This window comes from Festucalex cinctus, chromosome 1 (assembly GCF_051991245.1).
Source record: "Festucalex cinctus isolate MCC-2025b chromosome 1, RoL_Fcin_1.0, whole genome shotgun sequence".
NCBI lineage: Eukaryota > Metazoa > Chordata > Actinopteri > Syngnathiformes > Syngnathidae > Festucalex > Festucalex cinctus.
The window spans coordinates 32,497,530-32,515,318 of NC_135411.1; the positions used below are offsets into that span (position 1 = coordinate 32,497,530).

Consider the following 17,789-nt stretch of genomic DNA (forward strand, 5'->3'; position numbering starts at 1 on the left):
TTTGGTGGTGTTTCTTGGCGTGAACCATTCTGGATGATTTGGGACTCGCTGGTTCAACGTAAATCAATGCTTCTCAAATAGTGGGGCGGGGCCCCCCAGGGGGGCGCGAGATTCCATAAAGGGGGGCGCGTTTGACCTCGGGGAACATGCTTTTTTATTTTTTACTGTCCTAGAATAAAGTGCAATTGCACTTCCACTACATTAGGGGGCAGTGGCGCTCTCATTATTGGCAGAGTGTGCGCAGGAAGCATTCGCTGGGTGGTGTAGGGGTTTTGTTTGCACTGAGCACGCACACTTTGCACACAGCAAAAAAAAAATCAGCACAAATTATTTTATATATTTTTGTTTTGCAGGTTAGGTTTTGTTTTTGTTTGTTTTTTAAATATTGTGCTCCTGAGTTAATGTTGGTGATCAGTTTGAATGCATTATTATTTATTGATTTTATGTAATTTTATTTTTCCGTATTATATGGTTTGACATGGTCAGTGAAATTTTTTTTATAGTTTAATTAAGGGTTTCATTTTAGTTTTGAATTTCAGATGCACTTTAAATCTTTTCTGTTACAGTTAATAAAGCTATTCTTTGTTGTAAGTTGGTCCACATTTCTTTCTTTTTTAATTCTCTTATATGTTAATACGGATACAGTTTTATGCAGAGATGTGCTTATAACAATTTTATAGACAAATTATACTATTTATAGTCGCGGGGGGCGCGAGATGTTTTCTTCTTACTGTGGGGGGGCATGACAGAAAATAATTGAGAAGCACTGACGTAAATAAACATGGAAACACAGAATAAACAAACATGTCATTTAGTTACAAATAATATGACTTTTTGAAATAGTAACATGCCATATATTAAATTGAAGCTTGGACATTTGTGGAGCTAAATGTGGAAGTAGCAAAGCCAAAGCCTTGCATTTCTCGAGTCGGCTAACAAACAAGGCAGGGGTGAAAATGAAAATTCACAAAATTCTAAAAATACTGAAGCTGATCTGGTGACTTGTAAAAGGTGATAATCTGTGGTTGTTATTGTTGTTGCTGTTTATTAGTCTTTTTTTTTATTGTTGACAATGCATGAATGAAATGTTGCATTTTTTATTTTATTTTACCTTGTTTGTTTGACTTAAAATTGAGAAATGCAAGTTATACAGTACATCTTTACTTCCACATTTAGCTTGGCAAAATTCCAAGCTTTTAATTTGATATATGGCATGTTACCATTTAAAAAAGAAATATATTATTCACAACTGGTGTGGCAGTAATAATACACTTTCAGTTGCGGTAATAAAAGAGAAAAAAAAAGGGCATTGTTCCAGTGTCATTTTTATTGATCACCACTCAACTCTCTACGTTAACTTCAAGTATTTTGTCAAAACAAGAAAAACAAGTCCGCTAAAACACTTTTTCAAACATGAGCATCATATTGAATCAACACCAGCAAAACCCGGCTAATCGCTAAACAACCATTGAGAGCCGAGGGAGTCGATCGACCGACTGATCGATCGATCGATTGGGAGGGCGACAAAGTCCAAAAAGTTCTACGATGTTCCTCGGGGAGTCGCTTTGCCTTCTGTCAACAAACCAACGCTAGCTAACCAGCTAAAAATACACTGAAAAAAAATGACTTCTTCAAAAGGTATGCAGCCAGACATGACTGGGGCAAATGAATTCAATTGTGGCCACATAATGTATACATACATGTGCACAATATGCTAATATGTGACCACTACATAGTCAACTGTGGCCACCAATGTAAATTGAATGTGATGAATAATAATGTGGCATAAACAAATGGTACCTCATATGTGTAAATGAGGATTTCAAGCATACATTATGCACATTTTGTCGCCATGAATTAGCATAATGTGGCCACAAAATTATTATTTTGTAGTCACAAATGACTACATACTGTGCACATTCGACACATTTTGTGGCCACAAATGAGTATATCAAGCGCATGTCACATTTTACAGAAACAAATGAATATTTTGTATTTCAAACGCATGTCCATTTTAGAGCCACAAATGAATATTTTGTGTTTCAAGCGCAAGTTATACACATTTTGTGGCCACAAATGAGTACATCGTGACCCTTTTTTCAAAATGCGGTCTTTCGTGCACGTTATATATTCACAAAAACTCGAGACATTCGTTACTGTGAGGGGATGTCAAACTGAAGGGGTCCTTCATCAATCGTTATGACATCTCAACCTTTGAAACATGATTCATGTTCAAGTTTCTTTTGTTGTTGAGGATTTATGATTAACAGAATCCAATATGTTCCTTTGGGTTTTTTTTTTTTTGGTCCTTATTTTTCAATCAACATACTACTTGTAGTAATCTATTTTGTGTATACATGATGCTGTATTCCATTTCACAATTTAGCATTTCATGCACATGTTATATTTATATTGGCCACATTTTTTATTTTTTTTTTAACCCCCGTCATGTCTGGTGCTTTTCAAAGAGGAGCTATTGTCCATCATTTTTTTTTCTTTTTTCTTTTTTAAAACGATTACCTGACACTTATTTCACATTTGGAACAGAAGCCATTTTGTCACATACTTTTATACACAGGGTTCCTAATGAATTCACTTTTTGGCCAGGCGGGGTGGGGGTGGGGTTTGTGACTCCAGTGGTTCGTTTTTATCCAAGAGAAAGTGAAGACATTTGTGATAACCTTCAATAACTTTCTGCTTGCGTCAGCTCGGTTCCAAGTACAAGCGAGTCAGTGGGTGCACAATAAATAAATGCGTGCTCGTGAACGTATCACGGGAAAGTCGCACGCTGGCCAAGGGAGTGTGCGGGGGAGAGGAGGGTACAGATTCAAGAAAACAGGAAGTGAAGAGCGACAGGAAGGTGACACGTTGGCACTGGTTGGGCGTGCGTGCGGGCAATTTGAACTTCCTGAGAGCCCGGAAGATACCTGGCAAAATTTCCTGCAGTGGCGAAGGGACCGCGGAAGCAGCAACTTCACGAGTGTCCTCGAACGCGCCGCCGAGCTGGCGTCGTACCATTTGCGTCTCTTTTAAAGCAAAAAAAACAAAAAAAACTTGATGGAAAACTTCCCTCATTGTCTTTGTAAGCCGCTCACGTGCGTGCTGAGAAGCAGACGGAAGATTCCGAAACATTCCGCAAGTTCGCAATGCTTCCGTCTTCATTTTGGTGCGTTCGCAGCCGTGTTGGCGAGTGGCGACATCGCAACAGGAACAAGAGCCAGGCTGGCATATTTGCTTGCATGTGGAAAGCCGCTTGAGTATTTATTTCACGTCATTGATATCCTGCTTGGAGATGGGATATTTCGAATTTAGTATTTATGTGCACAAGTTACAAGTTTTGTAGCCACAAAAAGAGAATATTGCGGGCAAAATGGCTTCAAATCAAAGCTTAATGTTGTACTAGCAGGCCCAAAGAGGAACTAGTAGTGGGAAAGACTGACTAGTAAGACATTTGTTGACGAGTGAGGACAAAACGTACCAGTAGATGGACATCAAAAACATAATTATAAATGTGCAAGCGGCTTATCGGAGTGAGGAACAAGGAAAAACCAGCGATGACACGCGTGGGTGGGAGGGGCAAATGTTCGGGCGCCGTCACGGTGGCCCCATCCTTACGCAATAACTTAACACACACGCACATCTCGAGTGAACACACATCACAGTTCCTGTCCTAAAAACAAAATACGAGAGAGGAATGACGGTCAAAAGATTTCCCAGCATGCTCTGCTGCCGAGCGTGAGGAGGGCGAGGAGTGTGTAGACACCAGGAGTGGGCGCTACACGACACTCTGCTACATGGAGCACGTGGAATGCTAAAGCCAACAAAAATCAACATTTCTACTCACTAAACTTTTTCGTCCTTTTCAGCAGCAGAAGCGTTTGGGTTTTTTTTTCTTTCCTTCTGTCATCAGCACCTGTCGCGCCGCCACAGTGGCCAGAGCCGGTCGCCGCCACTGGCTTTTGTTCACGTGCGGGAAAAGTGGACATCAAGGTTGGTCGAGGCGGCGAGGAGGAGGAAAGCGAGGCCAAGGAAGGAAAGGACGCTCATCTCTCCTCTTTGCGAGACACCTTGGATGAGTGCCAGGCAGTGGACCTGAGGACAACAAAGCTGCAGGTTAAACAGGTAACTGCCGCTAACTAGATCGAATAAATGCTAATTACATCTGCTGCTAATTACCACCAGTAATTTTGGATAATCGTTGGAGACCTTGTTTAAGGTCAAAATTGTCCAAATTATTTTAGTCTCTCAATGGTGAAGTCAAGTCAAATCATCTTTATTTATATTGCGCTTTCAAACAGCCTTAGCTGTCACAAAGCACTTTACAGAAACACATTAACAGCAATACAATACAATCACAACAAATCAACATTTTTTCATTCCTACTACATTCGCTTTGATGTTTGAAGCAGTTCTAGATGAAAGCGAGCCAGAATCATTCTCCTTTCAGCAGATGATTAGAGACGTGATCGCAACACGCATGACGTCACACACGTCTGCTACAAGCTAAGTTTGCTTACAAGCTAGTTCAGTAAATATGATCAGATTTCTCTTGTCCTCAATGAAAACAAACTGATTCTCTTTTTGTACAATGAAAACATTTGCATTTACTTTAAGGAAACACAACATTTTTGCCCATTTTCTGATAGATTATGGACCAAAGCTGTGAGTGAATCTTAATGTTTTCTACACTGTCAATTAGAAATAATGTCAAGTTTTTGAATAAGCGGATGAAAATTATTATTATTTTTTTAAATGCGGTTAATCTATTGATCGGCAAAATAATCCACAGAATAATTGTATTTTCAGCCCTGAGAGCGAGTGTGTGGCTCATGGGGAATGTGGTGATGATGGTGATGATGCATAGGGGCGGAACTGACCTAATGAAGGTCTTGAAGGCGGCGCTCTGAGGGTTGATGCACAGCGGGACTCGCTTGCCTTGCTGGTGCTCCGTGATGAAGCGATGGATCAGCTCTGAGAAGGTGAAAGAACAAAACCTTTCAGAAAGTCTTCTTGGACTTTTGCGAAGCAGCTGCTTGGGATTTTCTTAACACATTCAAAGAAAGATATGATTCATACGTCACCCACACGTGATCAATTTACCTTTGCCCTGCCACACCGACAGCAGGCTGTTCTCATAGCTGTGGCTGAAGGGCCGCTCGGCAGCCGGCTCGAAGTCTCGGGTGTAAACGCGCCCGCTGGGCACCGAGTAGCAGCACTGGCACATGCACGTGTGGTAGCGCAGGCGGCCCTCGTCCAGGTACGGGTGCGACAGCGCGTCGCCACCCGAGATGCGCTTGGCCTGCGGGGAGATCATCGTTCAACGTAGGCAGACGCTCGCACGCGCGTGACAGACGCCGCCGAACTCACCGGGTCGAAAACCAGCATGCGGCACAGCAGGTGCACCGCCTCGTGGGTGGCGCCGTCCGATAACATGTACAACACCGACAGCGACGGCTGAAAACACGCCCACACACACCATATGTACATGCACGAGCACAAAGGCAAAACACAGCATAGACACGCACAGTTTTCAGCTGCTTGCTGATCAGTCGGGCCCGACCGATTAATCGGCCGCCAATTATAATTGGCCGATTATTGGCCTTCAAACATCGGCCAAAACAATCGGCCAATTATTTTCCCCTTAAAACTTTATCGAAGAAAAACGAAGTTTCCGACGGCGTGAAAGTACCCTGAATGCACCATTTTGCTTGTGTAGCATTAGCAACTAGCAAGTGTGTAGCGTATGTTATTCTGGTTATTCTGTTGTCCCTAAGCGCCCTTTACGCTGTTTAATGACACCGCAGTTGGAGTTAACTGTAAACTAAATGCACAAAGTTAAGAATTACATCCACGTATATTTAAATACAAAACATGCTTCATTTTTAAAACATCGCTAGCCTAGCGCTAACAGGAAGTTAGCAAATGCTAGCAGGAACGTTTGACTTCTGGAGTGCTTTTCCTTCAAATAACGAATATCCACACAAATCTTGTGGGAACACATACCCACAGATGAGAAAGCACTATGCAAAGGCACAAATTCTTCCCAATGTGTGAAAAACGAGTTATTTTAATAGAATTCAATCGCAACTTTCTTCTGTACTTCCTTTAAGTGTGTATGCCATGGCTGCACGGCACAACACTGCCCCCAAGAGGCCAAAATGCACAGGAACAGTCAGTATTTGTTCTTACTGTTTTTTTCAGTGGCTATTATTTTAGTTTATTCTATTATTTCACTCTTATTGTTTTTATTTTGTCATTGTTCTTTCAAGTTATATTATATTATAAAGTTGATATTTCAAGATTCAAGGATGCAAACATCCGAGAATTTTTTTTAATGTCTTGACACACATGTCCACATGACATGGCACAAAATACAATCTCCGAGGTCCCAGGTTAACCCAGTAAGTCCCAAGTCTTGTGAAAATAACACAAGATAAAAATATATAAAAGGTTAATGATTTACAGCAGTTGTAAACAAGTAAGAATGGTTTTATTATTGACATGTAAATCTGCAATAACCTTGTTTCATTTCATGATTTTTTTTATCTTGTCATTCAAAGCAGAGATTCTTAATAGTGAAAGTTGCACGTAAGCGGCACCCAATGAAAAGGAATTGTGGAAGGGGTTAATTTGATGCATTATATATATTTTTAAATAATCGGCAGATTAATCAGTAATCAGTATTTTTTTTCTGCCAATAATCGGCATCGGCCTAAAAAAAATGCATATCGGTCGGGCCCTACTGATCTGTAGTAAGGATGACCTAATGTGAGGAGTCTGCGTTATCAGAAAGCGAACCAGGTCGATGCTCGGCAAAAGTGAAAGGTGACGTACGGGTTTGTGCGGCCCACGCAGGATGTGAGCCCGAGCGCCCTCGCAGGCTGACGCCAGGGCGGACAGCGGCGGTGTTCCAAGCAGATCCGTGATCAGGTCCAGCTGAAGAGCCGCACAACAAGCGCACATTTAGGCAAGCAATGGAGGTTTTTCTCAGGTGACACACTTTTAACTCATTTGCCCCCAAAAACGTATAAATATGTTCTATTTTAAATTTTTAAGTGTCCCAAAGACGTATTTATTTTGATTTTTTTGTGTTTGTTTTTTTTAATCCTAGAGCTTACAGAAGGCTTTGATGCAGACTCTCAACTGCAAAACAGCAGCTGAAGAAATTGTAGTTATTACACAAACGGCCAGCTGGTGGCAGCAGAATATAAGAGATCAACCAGGGCCATGCTGGAAAAAAGCTCAAATTCTCACAATTCTAATTAGATTTGTGACTAATGATGAACCTTAGCTATATTCTCATGTTAATTCCTGCAAAACGGAAACAGATAGAAATACACTTATTTTTTTTTCTTGTCCATGTTTTTATAGCAATAGAACACAAAATTCTGTGGGCCTTGCAAAATCAGTCAAAATCCAGTAAAACTTCCGGGAGTAAAGGTGATTGTTTCTGTGAAAACGGCTGGGAGTGAATGAGTTAAGCTTGGTGGTGCTGACCTGTTGGATGGGACTCTGCGCCTGGAAGAGGATGCGACGGCCCAGCAGCTCGGCGAAGATGCAGCCCACCGACCACACGTCGATGGCCGAGCCGTAATGGCGGCAGCCCATCAGCACCTCGGGTGCTCGATAGTATTGCGTCACCACCTCCTGAGTCATGTGCCGTGACGGGTCTGGTTCCTCCACGCGCGCCAGCCCAAAATCACAAATCTGACGAGAAGAAAAAGGAGTCACATTTTGAGGGAGTAAAAAATGTCACGGGCATTGGATTGGTCGGACCTTTACTCGGGATGTCGCTAATTTTTCTCTACTGTAGGTTTGTGAAGCCCTTTGAGACCCCATTTTTGATTAAGGGCTATAAAAAACATCACCATTGTTTTCCTACATAGTTGTAATAACGAAAAGCAACTTAAGGTTGATTTTTAACTTCATTCTGGTGCCAGGGAACTATGTTGAAGTGAGACGTAGTGATGTGTCGGTCGCGAACGAGCCAGTACGAAGAGACAACTCTTTGAAGTGAACGATGACAGCCAGCCGAGAGCCAGCTCTGTCATTTTCTCTCTGTCTCTTTTCTACCTATGTCGCTCTCTCTTTTTCACGTGTCTGAAGCGAGGTTTGGCAGTGTCTCAGCTGCCGTTCTCAAAGAGGGAGGGGAAGAGGGTGGGGGAGGTGGTACTGCACGCGGAGCACATGCTCCGCCTCGTTTGCGCAGCCACAGACAGAGAGAGACAGGAGGAGGAGAAAACATGAGAGGAAAGGACGACACACAAACACGGTTTGTACATGATGAGCCGAAAACGCAGTAACATTTGGAGACATTTTAATTGGTTAAAGTCAGATGAGAGAAGGAGCCGGATCAGCCCGTCCAAGTAGATATGTTTAGTTTGTTTTTTTTATGCAAATTTAAAATAAAACAAGGTCTTTTATCCTGGACCGGGTGAGTATCTAATGTTTGTTTTGTTAGCTGCTGCTGTTGCAGTTAAATTACTACTCAATATTTTTGTTATTTGATTGTTATTTTGATTGTTGTTGAAGTTTTAATTTTGTTTCTTGCATGGAGCCTATTAATTTGTTCAGTAAAATGAGAAAAAATCTTTTTCTTTGCTTGATAATTGTTGCTATTTGCACTCAGTAGAGTGCAATATTTAGTTCATTAAGTCATTTGTCAAAATGTATGGTAAATTTGTCGTAAATATTTAAAAGAAAAGCTAACGTTAAAAGAGCCGTTTGAGAGCCAAAAAGCCAAAAAAAGCCTCTTTCACTGAGCCGATCCAAATGAACCGGCTCACCGAAAAGAGCCGAAAATCCTATCACTGGCGAGATGAGGAGCTTCATGTAGACAGTAGTGCATATATTGGCAATTATATATATATATATATATATATATATATATATATATATATATATATATATATATATATATATATATATATATATATATATATATATATATATATATGTTTTTGGAGACAACATGAATACGAAAACAATATTGCAGCACTTTTCTCCTTGAATGAAGGGAAGCAAACTGAGTGAGCTCAAGATATCCAAATCCATCACAACAAAGTGGACGGACGGACCTTGAGCAGGCAGTTGCTGTTGACCAGAAGGTTGCCGGGTTTGATGTCGCGGTGCAGAATGCCGGCAGAGTGGAGATACTTGAGGCCTGCGAACACAAGCCACAAGTCAGCAAGAACCCTCAACAAGAGGGGGCGCTAGTGGGCGCTCACCTCGCAGGATCTGATAGAGGAAGACCTTGATGTGGTCAGTGGTGAGCGGCTGAGGGGACACGATGACCTTGTGAAGGTCGCTCTGCATCAGCTCCGTGATCACGTAGCTGCGCTTACTGTCAAGGGTCACTGTGCCGCCGCTCACAAGTGGAGTCCATACTTATTTTAAGATGATGTTTATTGGGATTTGTTCATTTTGGACACTTTTCCTCATTCAAAATGACCAATTTTTTAAGCTAGACAAATAAAATACAAAGCACTGTAGTTGTTTTGTTCTCAAAATTTCCATTAAAATGCTTAGTCATGAAGTTAAATTGATTGGGATTCATTTTTGTTTGGATAATTGAATATTCACGATTAACATTTAGGAAACAAAATAAGTTCAAATGAGTCGTTTTGTTCCCCATTTTTACATTGAAATGAACGTTCTAAAAATGTTTTATTGTAACTTAAATTTATTAAAATAGTTTATGCTCTGAGTGAAATTAAACTATTTTAAACACATAAAAAAAAAAAAAATGTAATTGCATCTTTCAATAGCAACCAGTACCTTAGGAAAAAGATAACGACCCAAAACTTTCAGGAACTGTTAAAAGATCACTGACAAGTCACAAACGCAGGCAAGGCAATCGTCCCAGATTTGAACCCTTCAAATGTTTTGGAAGTTCGACCTCTCAACAGATGAAATCAGCCTCATAGAGATCATATTCAGCTGAAAAGCCATCGCATGAGGCATCAGCCAAAGTGTGGTTATTTTATTATATTTTCTTGTTTTAATGAGGTCATAATACTCCAGTAGGAAGCCTGTGACTAGAAAGTTTATTGACAACTTAACATGGATGTTATGTATCAAATGCATTCGAGCACATAAGAAATAAAACAGTTTTAATGCTTTTGCTATAAGGTAGGATGCTGTTGTTATGACGTGGGTCTTCTGTTCATTTTCGTGTCACATTATGGTGCATTTCAACTTATTGGTTGCTATGTCCATTTATATAACTCATTTGTGAAGTTGCATTAGAGGCAAGGAACTCTGGGTTATTTTGAGGCAGGTTCCCAAGATGCGCTGCTAGCTATTTGTTCTAAACATTACTTATTTTCATACACTGCTACTACAATTTTAACTATTGTGCTGCTGCAAAATGAAAATAGATACCTCAAGGAGGCTATTTTTGGAGAAATCTCAAAATCAACATTTTTTGTCACTAACAAAACTTATGTTGTCAACATTTGGACCCTTTTGCCGGAGCGGGTTACCTTTATTATATAATATACTTTTTTTTAATTATACTTATAATTAAAATAATTATTTACAAACAAGCTTTATTTTTTTTTTACATTTCTGAAATCTTGGGATGATGAAACATGTACGGGACAAAATAAAAATAGTTCAAAGTTGTTGGTGGATTTCACATATTTGCAATGAAATGCTTAATAATGGAGTTGATGAGGCATAAGCAATATTTATTTTTTCTTTTGGATAATAAAACACCCCGGGTCAGCAACCTGACAAAAAGACATGTTGTCCACCATACAATGTGAAGAATAAACAACGAGTGTGGACAAGGATACATCTCCTCGAAACAGTCGATCTGCGGTGGCTGTAAAATGTCCAGTGCCGACAGCACCTGAAACACAACAGCGACGATCGATCAATCGCGTCATCGGGGACGTCACCGTGACGAAGGAGAGGGCGTGGCGTTACGTTGTCATGTTTGAAGAAGCACAGCATGCGCAGCTCCCGGAAGACGCGTTTGCACGACACCAGGTTCTGGAAGACATTGGGCATCTTCTTCAGCGCCACCTTACGGCCGTCTCGAGGGTCCGTCACCGACCTGTCACATGACAACACTCAAAATGGGTACTGACCGGAATGATGACATATCTTTCTGACAACAAAGCAATCTGATGAACATGTGAATGTATTCATTCACCACACACAGTATGTCTCCACCATGACATGTGAAAGGCAAACATGATTGAAGTCTCCACTAGGGTTGGGTGATAAGGACCAAAAGTCATATCCCAAATTATTTTTGGCTGCCCACCTCTGAACAATGCGCACTTGAATATTACACGCCATTCAAATGCTGGTTTTCCTTTGTACTTATGAATTACGCGCTTCCCCAATTTCAAGGCAGGTACGCAAAGTAATGAAAGTATTATCGGCATAGTAATTTTAAAGATTGATTACAGAGAAAATACCGGGCACACACAAAGACAATGGAGCTGCTTGTGTCTCAATTTTGCTCCCTTAAAATCAAGGACGGCAATCTTAAGCCCCATAATAAGATTATCCTATAAAGGCCTCGATACATCAATCAGACATCGTAAGTCGGGAAGTGGCCATGCGTCAGCATACACCTTCAGATAAATGTCTATGAAGCACCAAATGTTGAATCGGCATCAGATCGTCGTGATATTTGATCATTCTGATTGGATATTAGCTAGTGAATTAGCGCATGGGGCAGGAACAGGATGTGACGAATGTGGATCAACAATAAGTGATGGAAAGCCTTCATAATTTTGCTCATTAAATTTATCATCCTTTGTCTGTGGACATTAATTAGGGCCCGAGCAGCGACCGCTGCGAGGTCCCTATTGTTCCTGAAGGAATTCTTATTGTTCTTCTTCTTCTTCTTCTTCTTCTTTTTCTTTGTTATTATTCTTTTCCGCAAACAACCACATTTTTGAGGCACTAAACATGAACGAAAACTCACCAAACTTTACACGCAGATCGGGCCTGGCGAAAAATTTGATATTTTAAAGTCGCCATACAGGATAACAGAAAAATGGCTCTGTAGCGCCACCTACATAGGTTTAACGGATCCCTGTCCCGCTACGATTGTCCTATGGCTACGAAAATTGTGTGGCACCTGTAGCACATCCAGATGAACAAAAACCTCTTTGATATGTGTACCCTAAAATAGACAGGAAGTGAGGTATGAGTATTTGAATGTCCAATTTTGGCCCATTTTTGCACATTTACAGGGGTCATACTTTTGCCCGCTTCTCCTACACGGTTAACCCGATTGACTTCAAACTTGGGCTGTACCATCTCAACACCTGGGACAACATCATGGTAAAAAATCAAAAGTTTTTGACATACTATATGACGGTGGCGGGGCATCAAATTTACAGTTTCAAAATTCTTACTTAACAAAGCATTGCCGGTGGTACGTTGAATTGAGAGCCACGAAAATTGGTACACATATGTAACAGACTATGATCTACAAAAAAGCCTGTTGGTGCCATATGCTAAACCTAACAGGAAGTCCGCCAGAGGCGAGGCATCAAATTTTGTGTTTCAAAATTCTTATTTAATGAAGCATTCCCGGCTGTACATTTCACCTAGAGTTACCAACATTTGAAGACATATGTAACAGCCCTCAAGGTACAAAAAACTCTTTTTGAACCATATGCTAATCCGAACAGGAAGTCCGCCATTTTGATTTACTTTGGAACGTGTTGCCATTTTTTGGGCCATTTCATAGGGGTCTTATTTTAACGAACTCCTCCTACAGAGTTTATCCGATCATCTCCAAACTTGGTGTGATTCATCTTAAAATGTTGAAGATGAAAAGTTATTGAAAGCTTTTTATTTCGTCGCACGCTGTTGCCGTGGCATGCACAGTTTGCAAAGGAAAAAATTCCCTCTTAATGAAGCATTCCCAGTTGTACGAAGCAGCTAGAGCTACGAAAATTTGGAGACAAATTTAACAGCCCACGATGTACAAAAAAGTCTCTTGGTGCCATGTGCTAAACCCAACAGGAAGTCCCGTAGGGGCCGGTCCTCACATTTTGAGCTAAAAAACTCCTCTTTAACGAAGCATTCCCGGTTGTACGTTTCACCTAGCGCTATGATAATTTAGAGGCATACATAAGAGCCCACGATGTACAAAAAAAGTCTCTTGGAACCATCTGCTAAACCAAACAGGAAGTCCGCCATTTTGATTTACGTTGGGATTTGTAGCCATTTTTTGTGGCCTTTTTTAGGGGTCATTTTTAACGAACTCCTCCTACAAAATTTATCCGACTGTCTTCAAACTTGGTGTGCTTCATCTTAAGATACAAAGTTATCGAAAGTTATTTATTTTGTCGCACGCTGTTTCATGGCGATGGATTGTTTGCCAAGTAAAATGCTGCTTTTTTTTTTTGGGTCTAAACATGTGCAAAAACTCATGAAACTTTACACACACATCAGGCTTGTCATAAGCATGAATATTTTAGAGATTTCTTATTAAATTTGCAATAAATGCTTCAATAGCGCCCTCTAGACATTTTTATGAAGTCTTTCCGATTATATGATTCAGCTAGATGTGTGAATATTGGCAGGCATGCCTAATATATTCAAAAAGTATTCTATATAGCCATGTGCCAATCCATTTTGATTTTATTTTGTTAATTGTGCATCATTTTTGGCCTTTCCATGAAACTTTACAAACACAAAGCATGGCAAAAACGTTTAAAATTTAGATGGTTTCCTATTTGACAGTACCCCAACATGCCAGTACCCCGACGTGCAAATACCCCAACGTGGCCCGGGTTGCGAGGGCCCTTTATAGCTGCTCGCAGCTCTAGTTATTATTATTATTATAATGTCTGTCTGGACACAAGATCGAGAGGATGAATTCATCACTATGGTTCAAGAGCGACCAGAATTGTTTGACATTACCGTTATAGGATATGCCAATAGAATGCTGAAAGCCCAACTATGGCAAGACATTGAGACACAACTGGACATATCTGGTAGGGATGTAACAATAAGGGCAATATCGTGATATTAAAACTGCCACAATATCGTCGTCGTCATGTTCACAATATTTAAAAGGAACACAACTGTTAAAAGTCAGGCTGATTTACATTTGTGCAGTTCTAGCACCCCCTATAGTGGCTAGTTTATTAGTGCAATTTAATTTTCATCAGGGATGTTTTGGCCTTCTATGTTTAAAATCTATGCTAATTGTCAGATGAAGGGGAACCTAATTTGCTTGTGAAGCGATAAATGTGTGCTCGCATTAGCAAGTAAGTGCCTCAATATTGCTATTAGTGATTGTAAGTGGTTTATATGCATTGTTATGTACAAAAGCACAATATTGTGCTTTTTTTAGTATGAGCTTTATTATTATTATTATTTTTACAATATTGTGAGCTTTTTTTAAACATCGCCAAATTGCACACAAAAAATCCACGAAACAGCGAGACTGAAAAGTGAACCGCATTCTATCAAGGGAACACTGTAATATCATACAATGACAGTCTCTCTTGAACCAGAGACGAAGTCGTCGTTCCCAATCTTCTGTCCAGACACATTGTACGTTCAAATGCGGACAACAGGGTGATGATGCACAAAATGAGCAGGAAAAAAAAATGGTCCAGGCTTTCCATCAGTACGCTGATTTGCAAGCTGACAGCCAATCAAAGAGATCAAATGCGCCAACGCTGATTCAATATGTCGAATTTGCTGGAAATGACGTACTCCAACTCGATCCGACTTTACGACAGCAATTTATAAACTGATCAGACGCGGCGCATGCCGTCGGCACAACGCTGTCCGACTCCCATCGTCAGATTAGTGTATCGAGGCTTTTAACGGAACACAAGACTTATGAAAAACTCACCAGCTATTCTGTGAAATGGTTAATTTCAACTCTTCCCTGAAAAAAATGCCAATTTATGTTGAGCAATTATGACTTTATAGCACTTGTTATGAATATTTTTATATGAAGTCCTGTATCGGGCATTTTGGACAGTCACATGGTCATTGTGACGTATCATGTGCGTACAATACACATTGAATTACATGGATAGAATGGCACCAAAGAGACTCACGAGGAATTATCGCGTCCCACAGCGGACATCAAAGGTGGAATTTCGCCTTACAACAAAGACGTACTTCATCAAAAGCAGTACAGCCATGGAGGACATGCCAATACACGGAAACAGAATGACACGAAACCGGACGTGTTGAGGACTTTACTCTGAACAGAATTGGCGCAGTATTTTGGATCAAAGACGTCTTTTTCTCGCCAATTACCTCAGAAAATTCCCATTGAAATGAACGAAGACGGCTTCCGGTTACGCATGGGATACGTCATCACAATCACGTGACCTGGAACATGGAGTCCCATACCGTACGATCGAATTCTGATACTTAATTGGTTTAAAATAAAATAAAATTCCAATACTGGAAAATGATCAATAAGTGTTGTATCGCTTTAAAGGGGCACGAAGCAGGATTCAGAATTTTTGCACATTTGCGACCCCTCGGGCGAAACGTGGAATGGACCCCAGCGACGTGCACACGGCCAGGGGCGTGCGCGACTTCTCTGGCACGAGCAAACCTCATGCTCAACGTCATGCTCAGAGCCACAGTTAAAGATTCCGGCCCGAACGCTCCAACATTTTTTCCTTTAACAGAAAAATAGGGGCAACAGTCATTGTGCAACAGTAGTGCCTCCTGTCCATTATACAATTCTTAAAACATGTGCGGGTGAAAAATATGGTTATTTTAACACTCAAATTTGAGTCTAATCTTGCATCGTGCACCTTTAAGCGTGAATTTGTCCCAATAAAAGAGTATGAAACAGTTCGGGGTCAAACAGCTTAAATATTATACATTTTCATATTTATTACCAAAAATCTTCATATGTGTGGACAAAGATGAAAATCAAGTCATTTGATTCGTAGAAGCTGTAGTAAACAAAATAAAATGTCCTACTGGACAGACGTGATTGTTTGTATAAAAGTGGGTTAATGGGTTAAACAGACGCTAAGACAAGCAAGTCTTTCCTTAAAAATCCTAATGTTTCCTAGGCTTTACACAAAACATTGTAAAAACTGACTCAATTTACTCTGGCTGAAGCCTCTCATCCATCCTTACCAGACTACGCCAAAGGCTCCGTATCCAATGGGCCGATCGGGCTCCATCTCGGCAGGGCTGGGCACCTCGCTGGCTGGGTTGCTGTATGGCTGCGGCACAGCAGCTCCCCCACCGGCGCCACCCCCCAGGGCAGTGGGGTGTCGGGGGGTCCCAGCCGGGGCAGCCGGAGGACCGCTGACGCACGGGGTGGCACTGAGAGTGGCCGAGGGAGCCCCGCAAGACGAGTTGACATAAAAGTACTTGTGGGCCAAGTCGGAGCCGGAGAACAGGTCGCCACAGAGCGTTTGGCGGCCAGCACCGTGGAAGGCCATCCTCAGAGCTGCCCTTGCGCCTCTTGCTGGCTGGCTAGACGTGGAGGGGTTGCGGCTGCAAGCTGCACATGACCCTCGACCTCCGCCAAGGCGCCACCGTGGACACAGCTTACATTACATGAAAAAAAAAAAAAAGTTCAAAGGGGATGTGAATCACTTTGAACAATGGAAGTGGAGCTAACAAAATAATTGTCAAGGTTGAGTGTTGAGTAAAAAGTAGGAGAAACTAGTATTTTAAATATATATAAAAGTATGTTAATATAAATTGAAAAGGAATAAACAGAATAAATGCTGTTGTACTTGTAGATAACATTTAGCGTATTCCAAAGGAGCTAAAAGTTAGGTTAGTTAATATGAGCTAACAAAATAAAACATAACTGTGTTGATTAAGGAGATAACGCTTGTGTTACTATGAGGTGACAAATAAAGTACAAGCTAACAGTTAGCCGAGTTAGCTAAGGAACTAACATTTAGTTGCGGTATTATGAGCTAAAAAAAATAGATAAATAAATAAATAAATAAATAAATATGAACACTTAGCCGTGCTGCTAAGGAGCTAAGTTTACTTGAGTTAAAGAAAGCTTAAAAAAAAAAAAAGAAAGAAAGAGAAAGATAAAAGAAAAACTATGAGCTTACTGAGTTAACAGTTAGCCGTATTGCAATGAAGCTAATAGTCAGCTGGGTTACTCTGAGCTAACAAAAATTACAAAAAACAAAATCAAAACTACGAGTTAGCAGTTAGCCGTCTTCCTATTAGGCTAAGAGTTAGCTGTGTTACCATGAGCTAACAAAAAAAAAATTCAAAACAAAACAAATCTACGAGTTAGCATTTTAGCCGTGTTGGTAAGAATCTGCTGGAGCTATGCAGCGATGACCCACATCTCTTGGCGACACTGACCTACATACTCGACAAAAAAAAAAAAAAAGCCAGTCCGACACAACTTGTAAACTCCACGCGCAGACGAAGGGCCGCTCAACACAGACGCGACAACAGACGTCAACAGTCAATGGGGAATGAAAGTCCAATAAAAAAAAGGAGAGTTTTTAGACGATGCAGATGATGACGAGAGAGCAGCTAGCCCGCGGCTAGCTTCTCCCTGCTCGCCAAGCTCGACATCGAAGGAGGGTCCACCGGAGAAAGGGCCTCCAATTTTGCGGACCGATTATCCAAAAAGCTCCATCAAGTGAAGGAAAGAAGTAGAAGCGGCAGCTGCTGCCTGACGCAGACGTCGCACTAGTCTGCTGCTGCTAGCTGGCGAGCTGCTGGTGGCGTCCGACAACGACGAGGAGGAGGAGCAGCCGAGGACAGGGGAGCCTGAGTGGGGGAGGGGGAGACGGCTGACCACTCTGCTGCTGCTATCGGAGCGC

The 17,789-nt window shown here is 41.1% G+C and overlaps 1 protein-coding gene across 1 annotated transcript; it reads right to left on the reverse strand.

Annotated features, from left to right (window-relative positions):
* Positions 1-1,307: 1,307 nt before the first annotated feature.
* On the reverse strand, positions 1,308-17,770 carry nlk1 (nemo-like kinase, type 1). Its single transcript, XM_077530586.1, has 12 exons — positions 17,320-17,770; positions 16,111-16,529; positions 10,933-11,062; positions 10,800-10,855; positions 9,228-9,334; positions 9,078-9,163; positions 7,498-7,707; positions 6,835-6,936; positions 5,368-5,454; positions 5,101-5,299; positions 4,878-4,971; positions 1,308-4,092 (listed from the first exon to the last, which is right to left on the reverse strand). The coding sequence occupies exons 2-12, from the start codon at positions 16,419-16,421 to the stop codon at positions 4,044-4,046; spliced, it is 1,431 nt and encodes a 476-aa protein (XP_077386712.1). The 5' UTR covers positions 16,422-16,529; positions 17,320-17,770; the 3' UTR covers positions 1,308-4,043.
* Positions 17,771-17,789: the final 19 nt, after the last annotated feature.

Bases quoted from the DNA above. Each gene is read 5' to 3' on its own strand.
- nlk1 (XM_077530586.1), bottom strand. From the start codon at position 16,421: ATGGCCTTCCACGGTGCTGGCCGCCAAACGCTCTGTGGCGACCTGTTC. The intron at 9,335-10,799 runs GTATCCTTGTCC...CAGTAAGCGCAG, and splicing joins ATCGACTGTTTCGAGGAGAT to CTACGTGATCACGGAGCTGA. The intron at 9,164-9,227 runs GTGAGCGCCCAC...TTGTGTTCGCAG, and splicing joins CCTCTATCAGATCCTGCGAG to GCCTCAAGTATCTCCACTCT.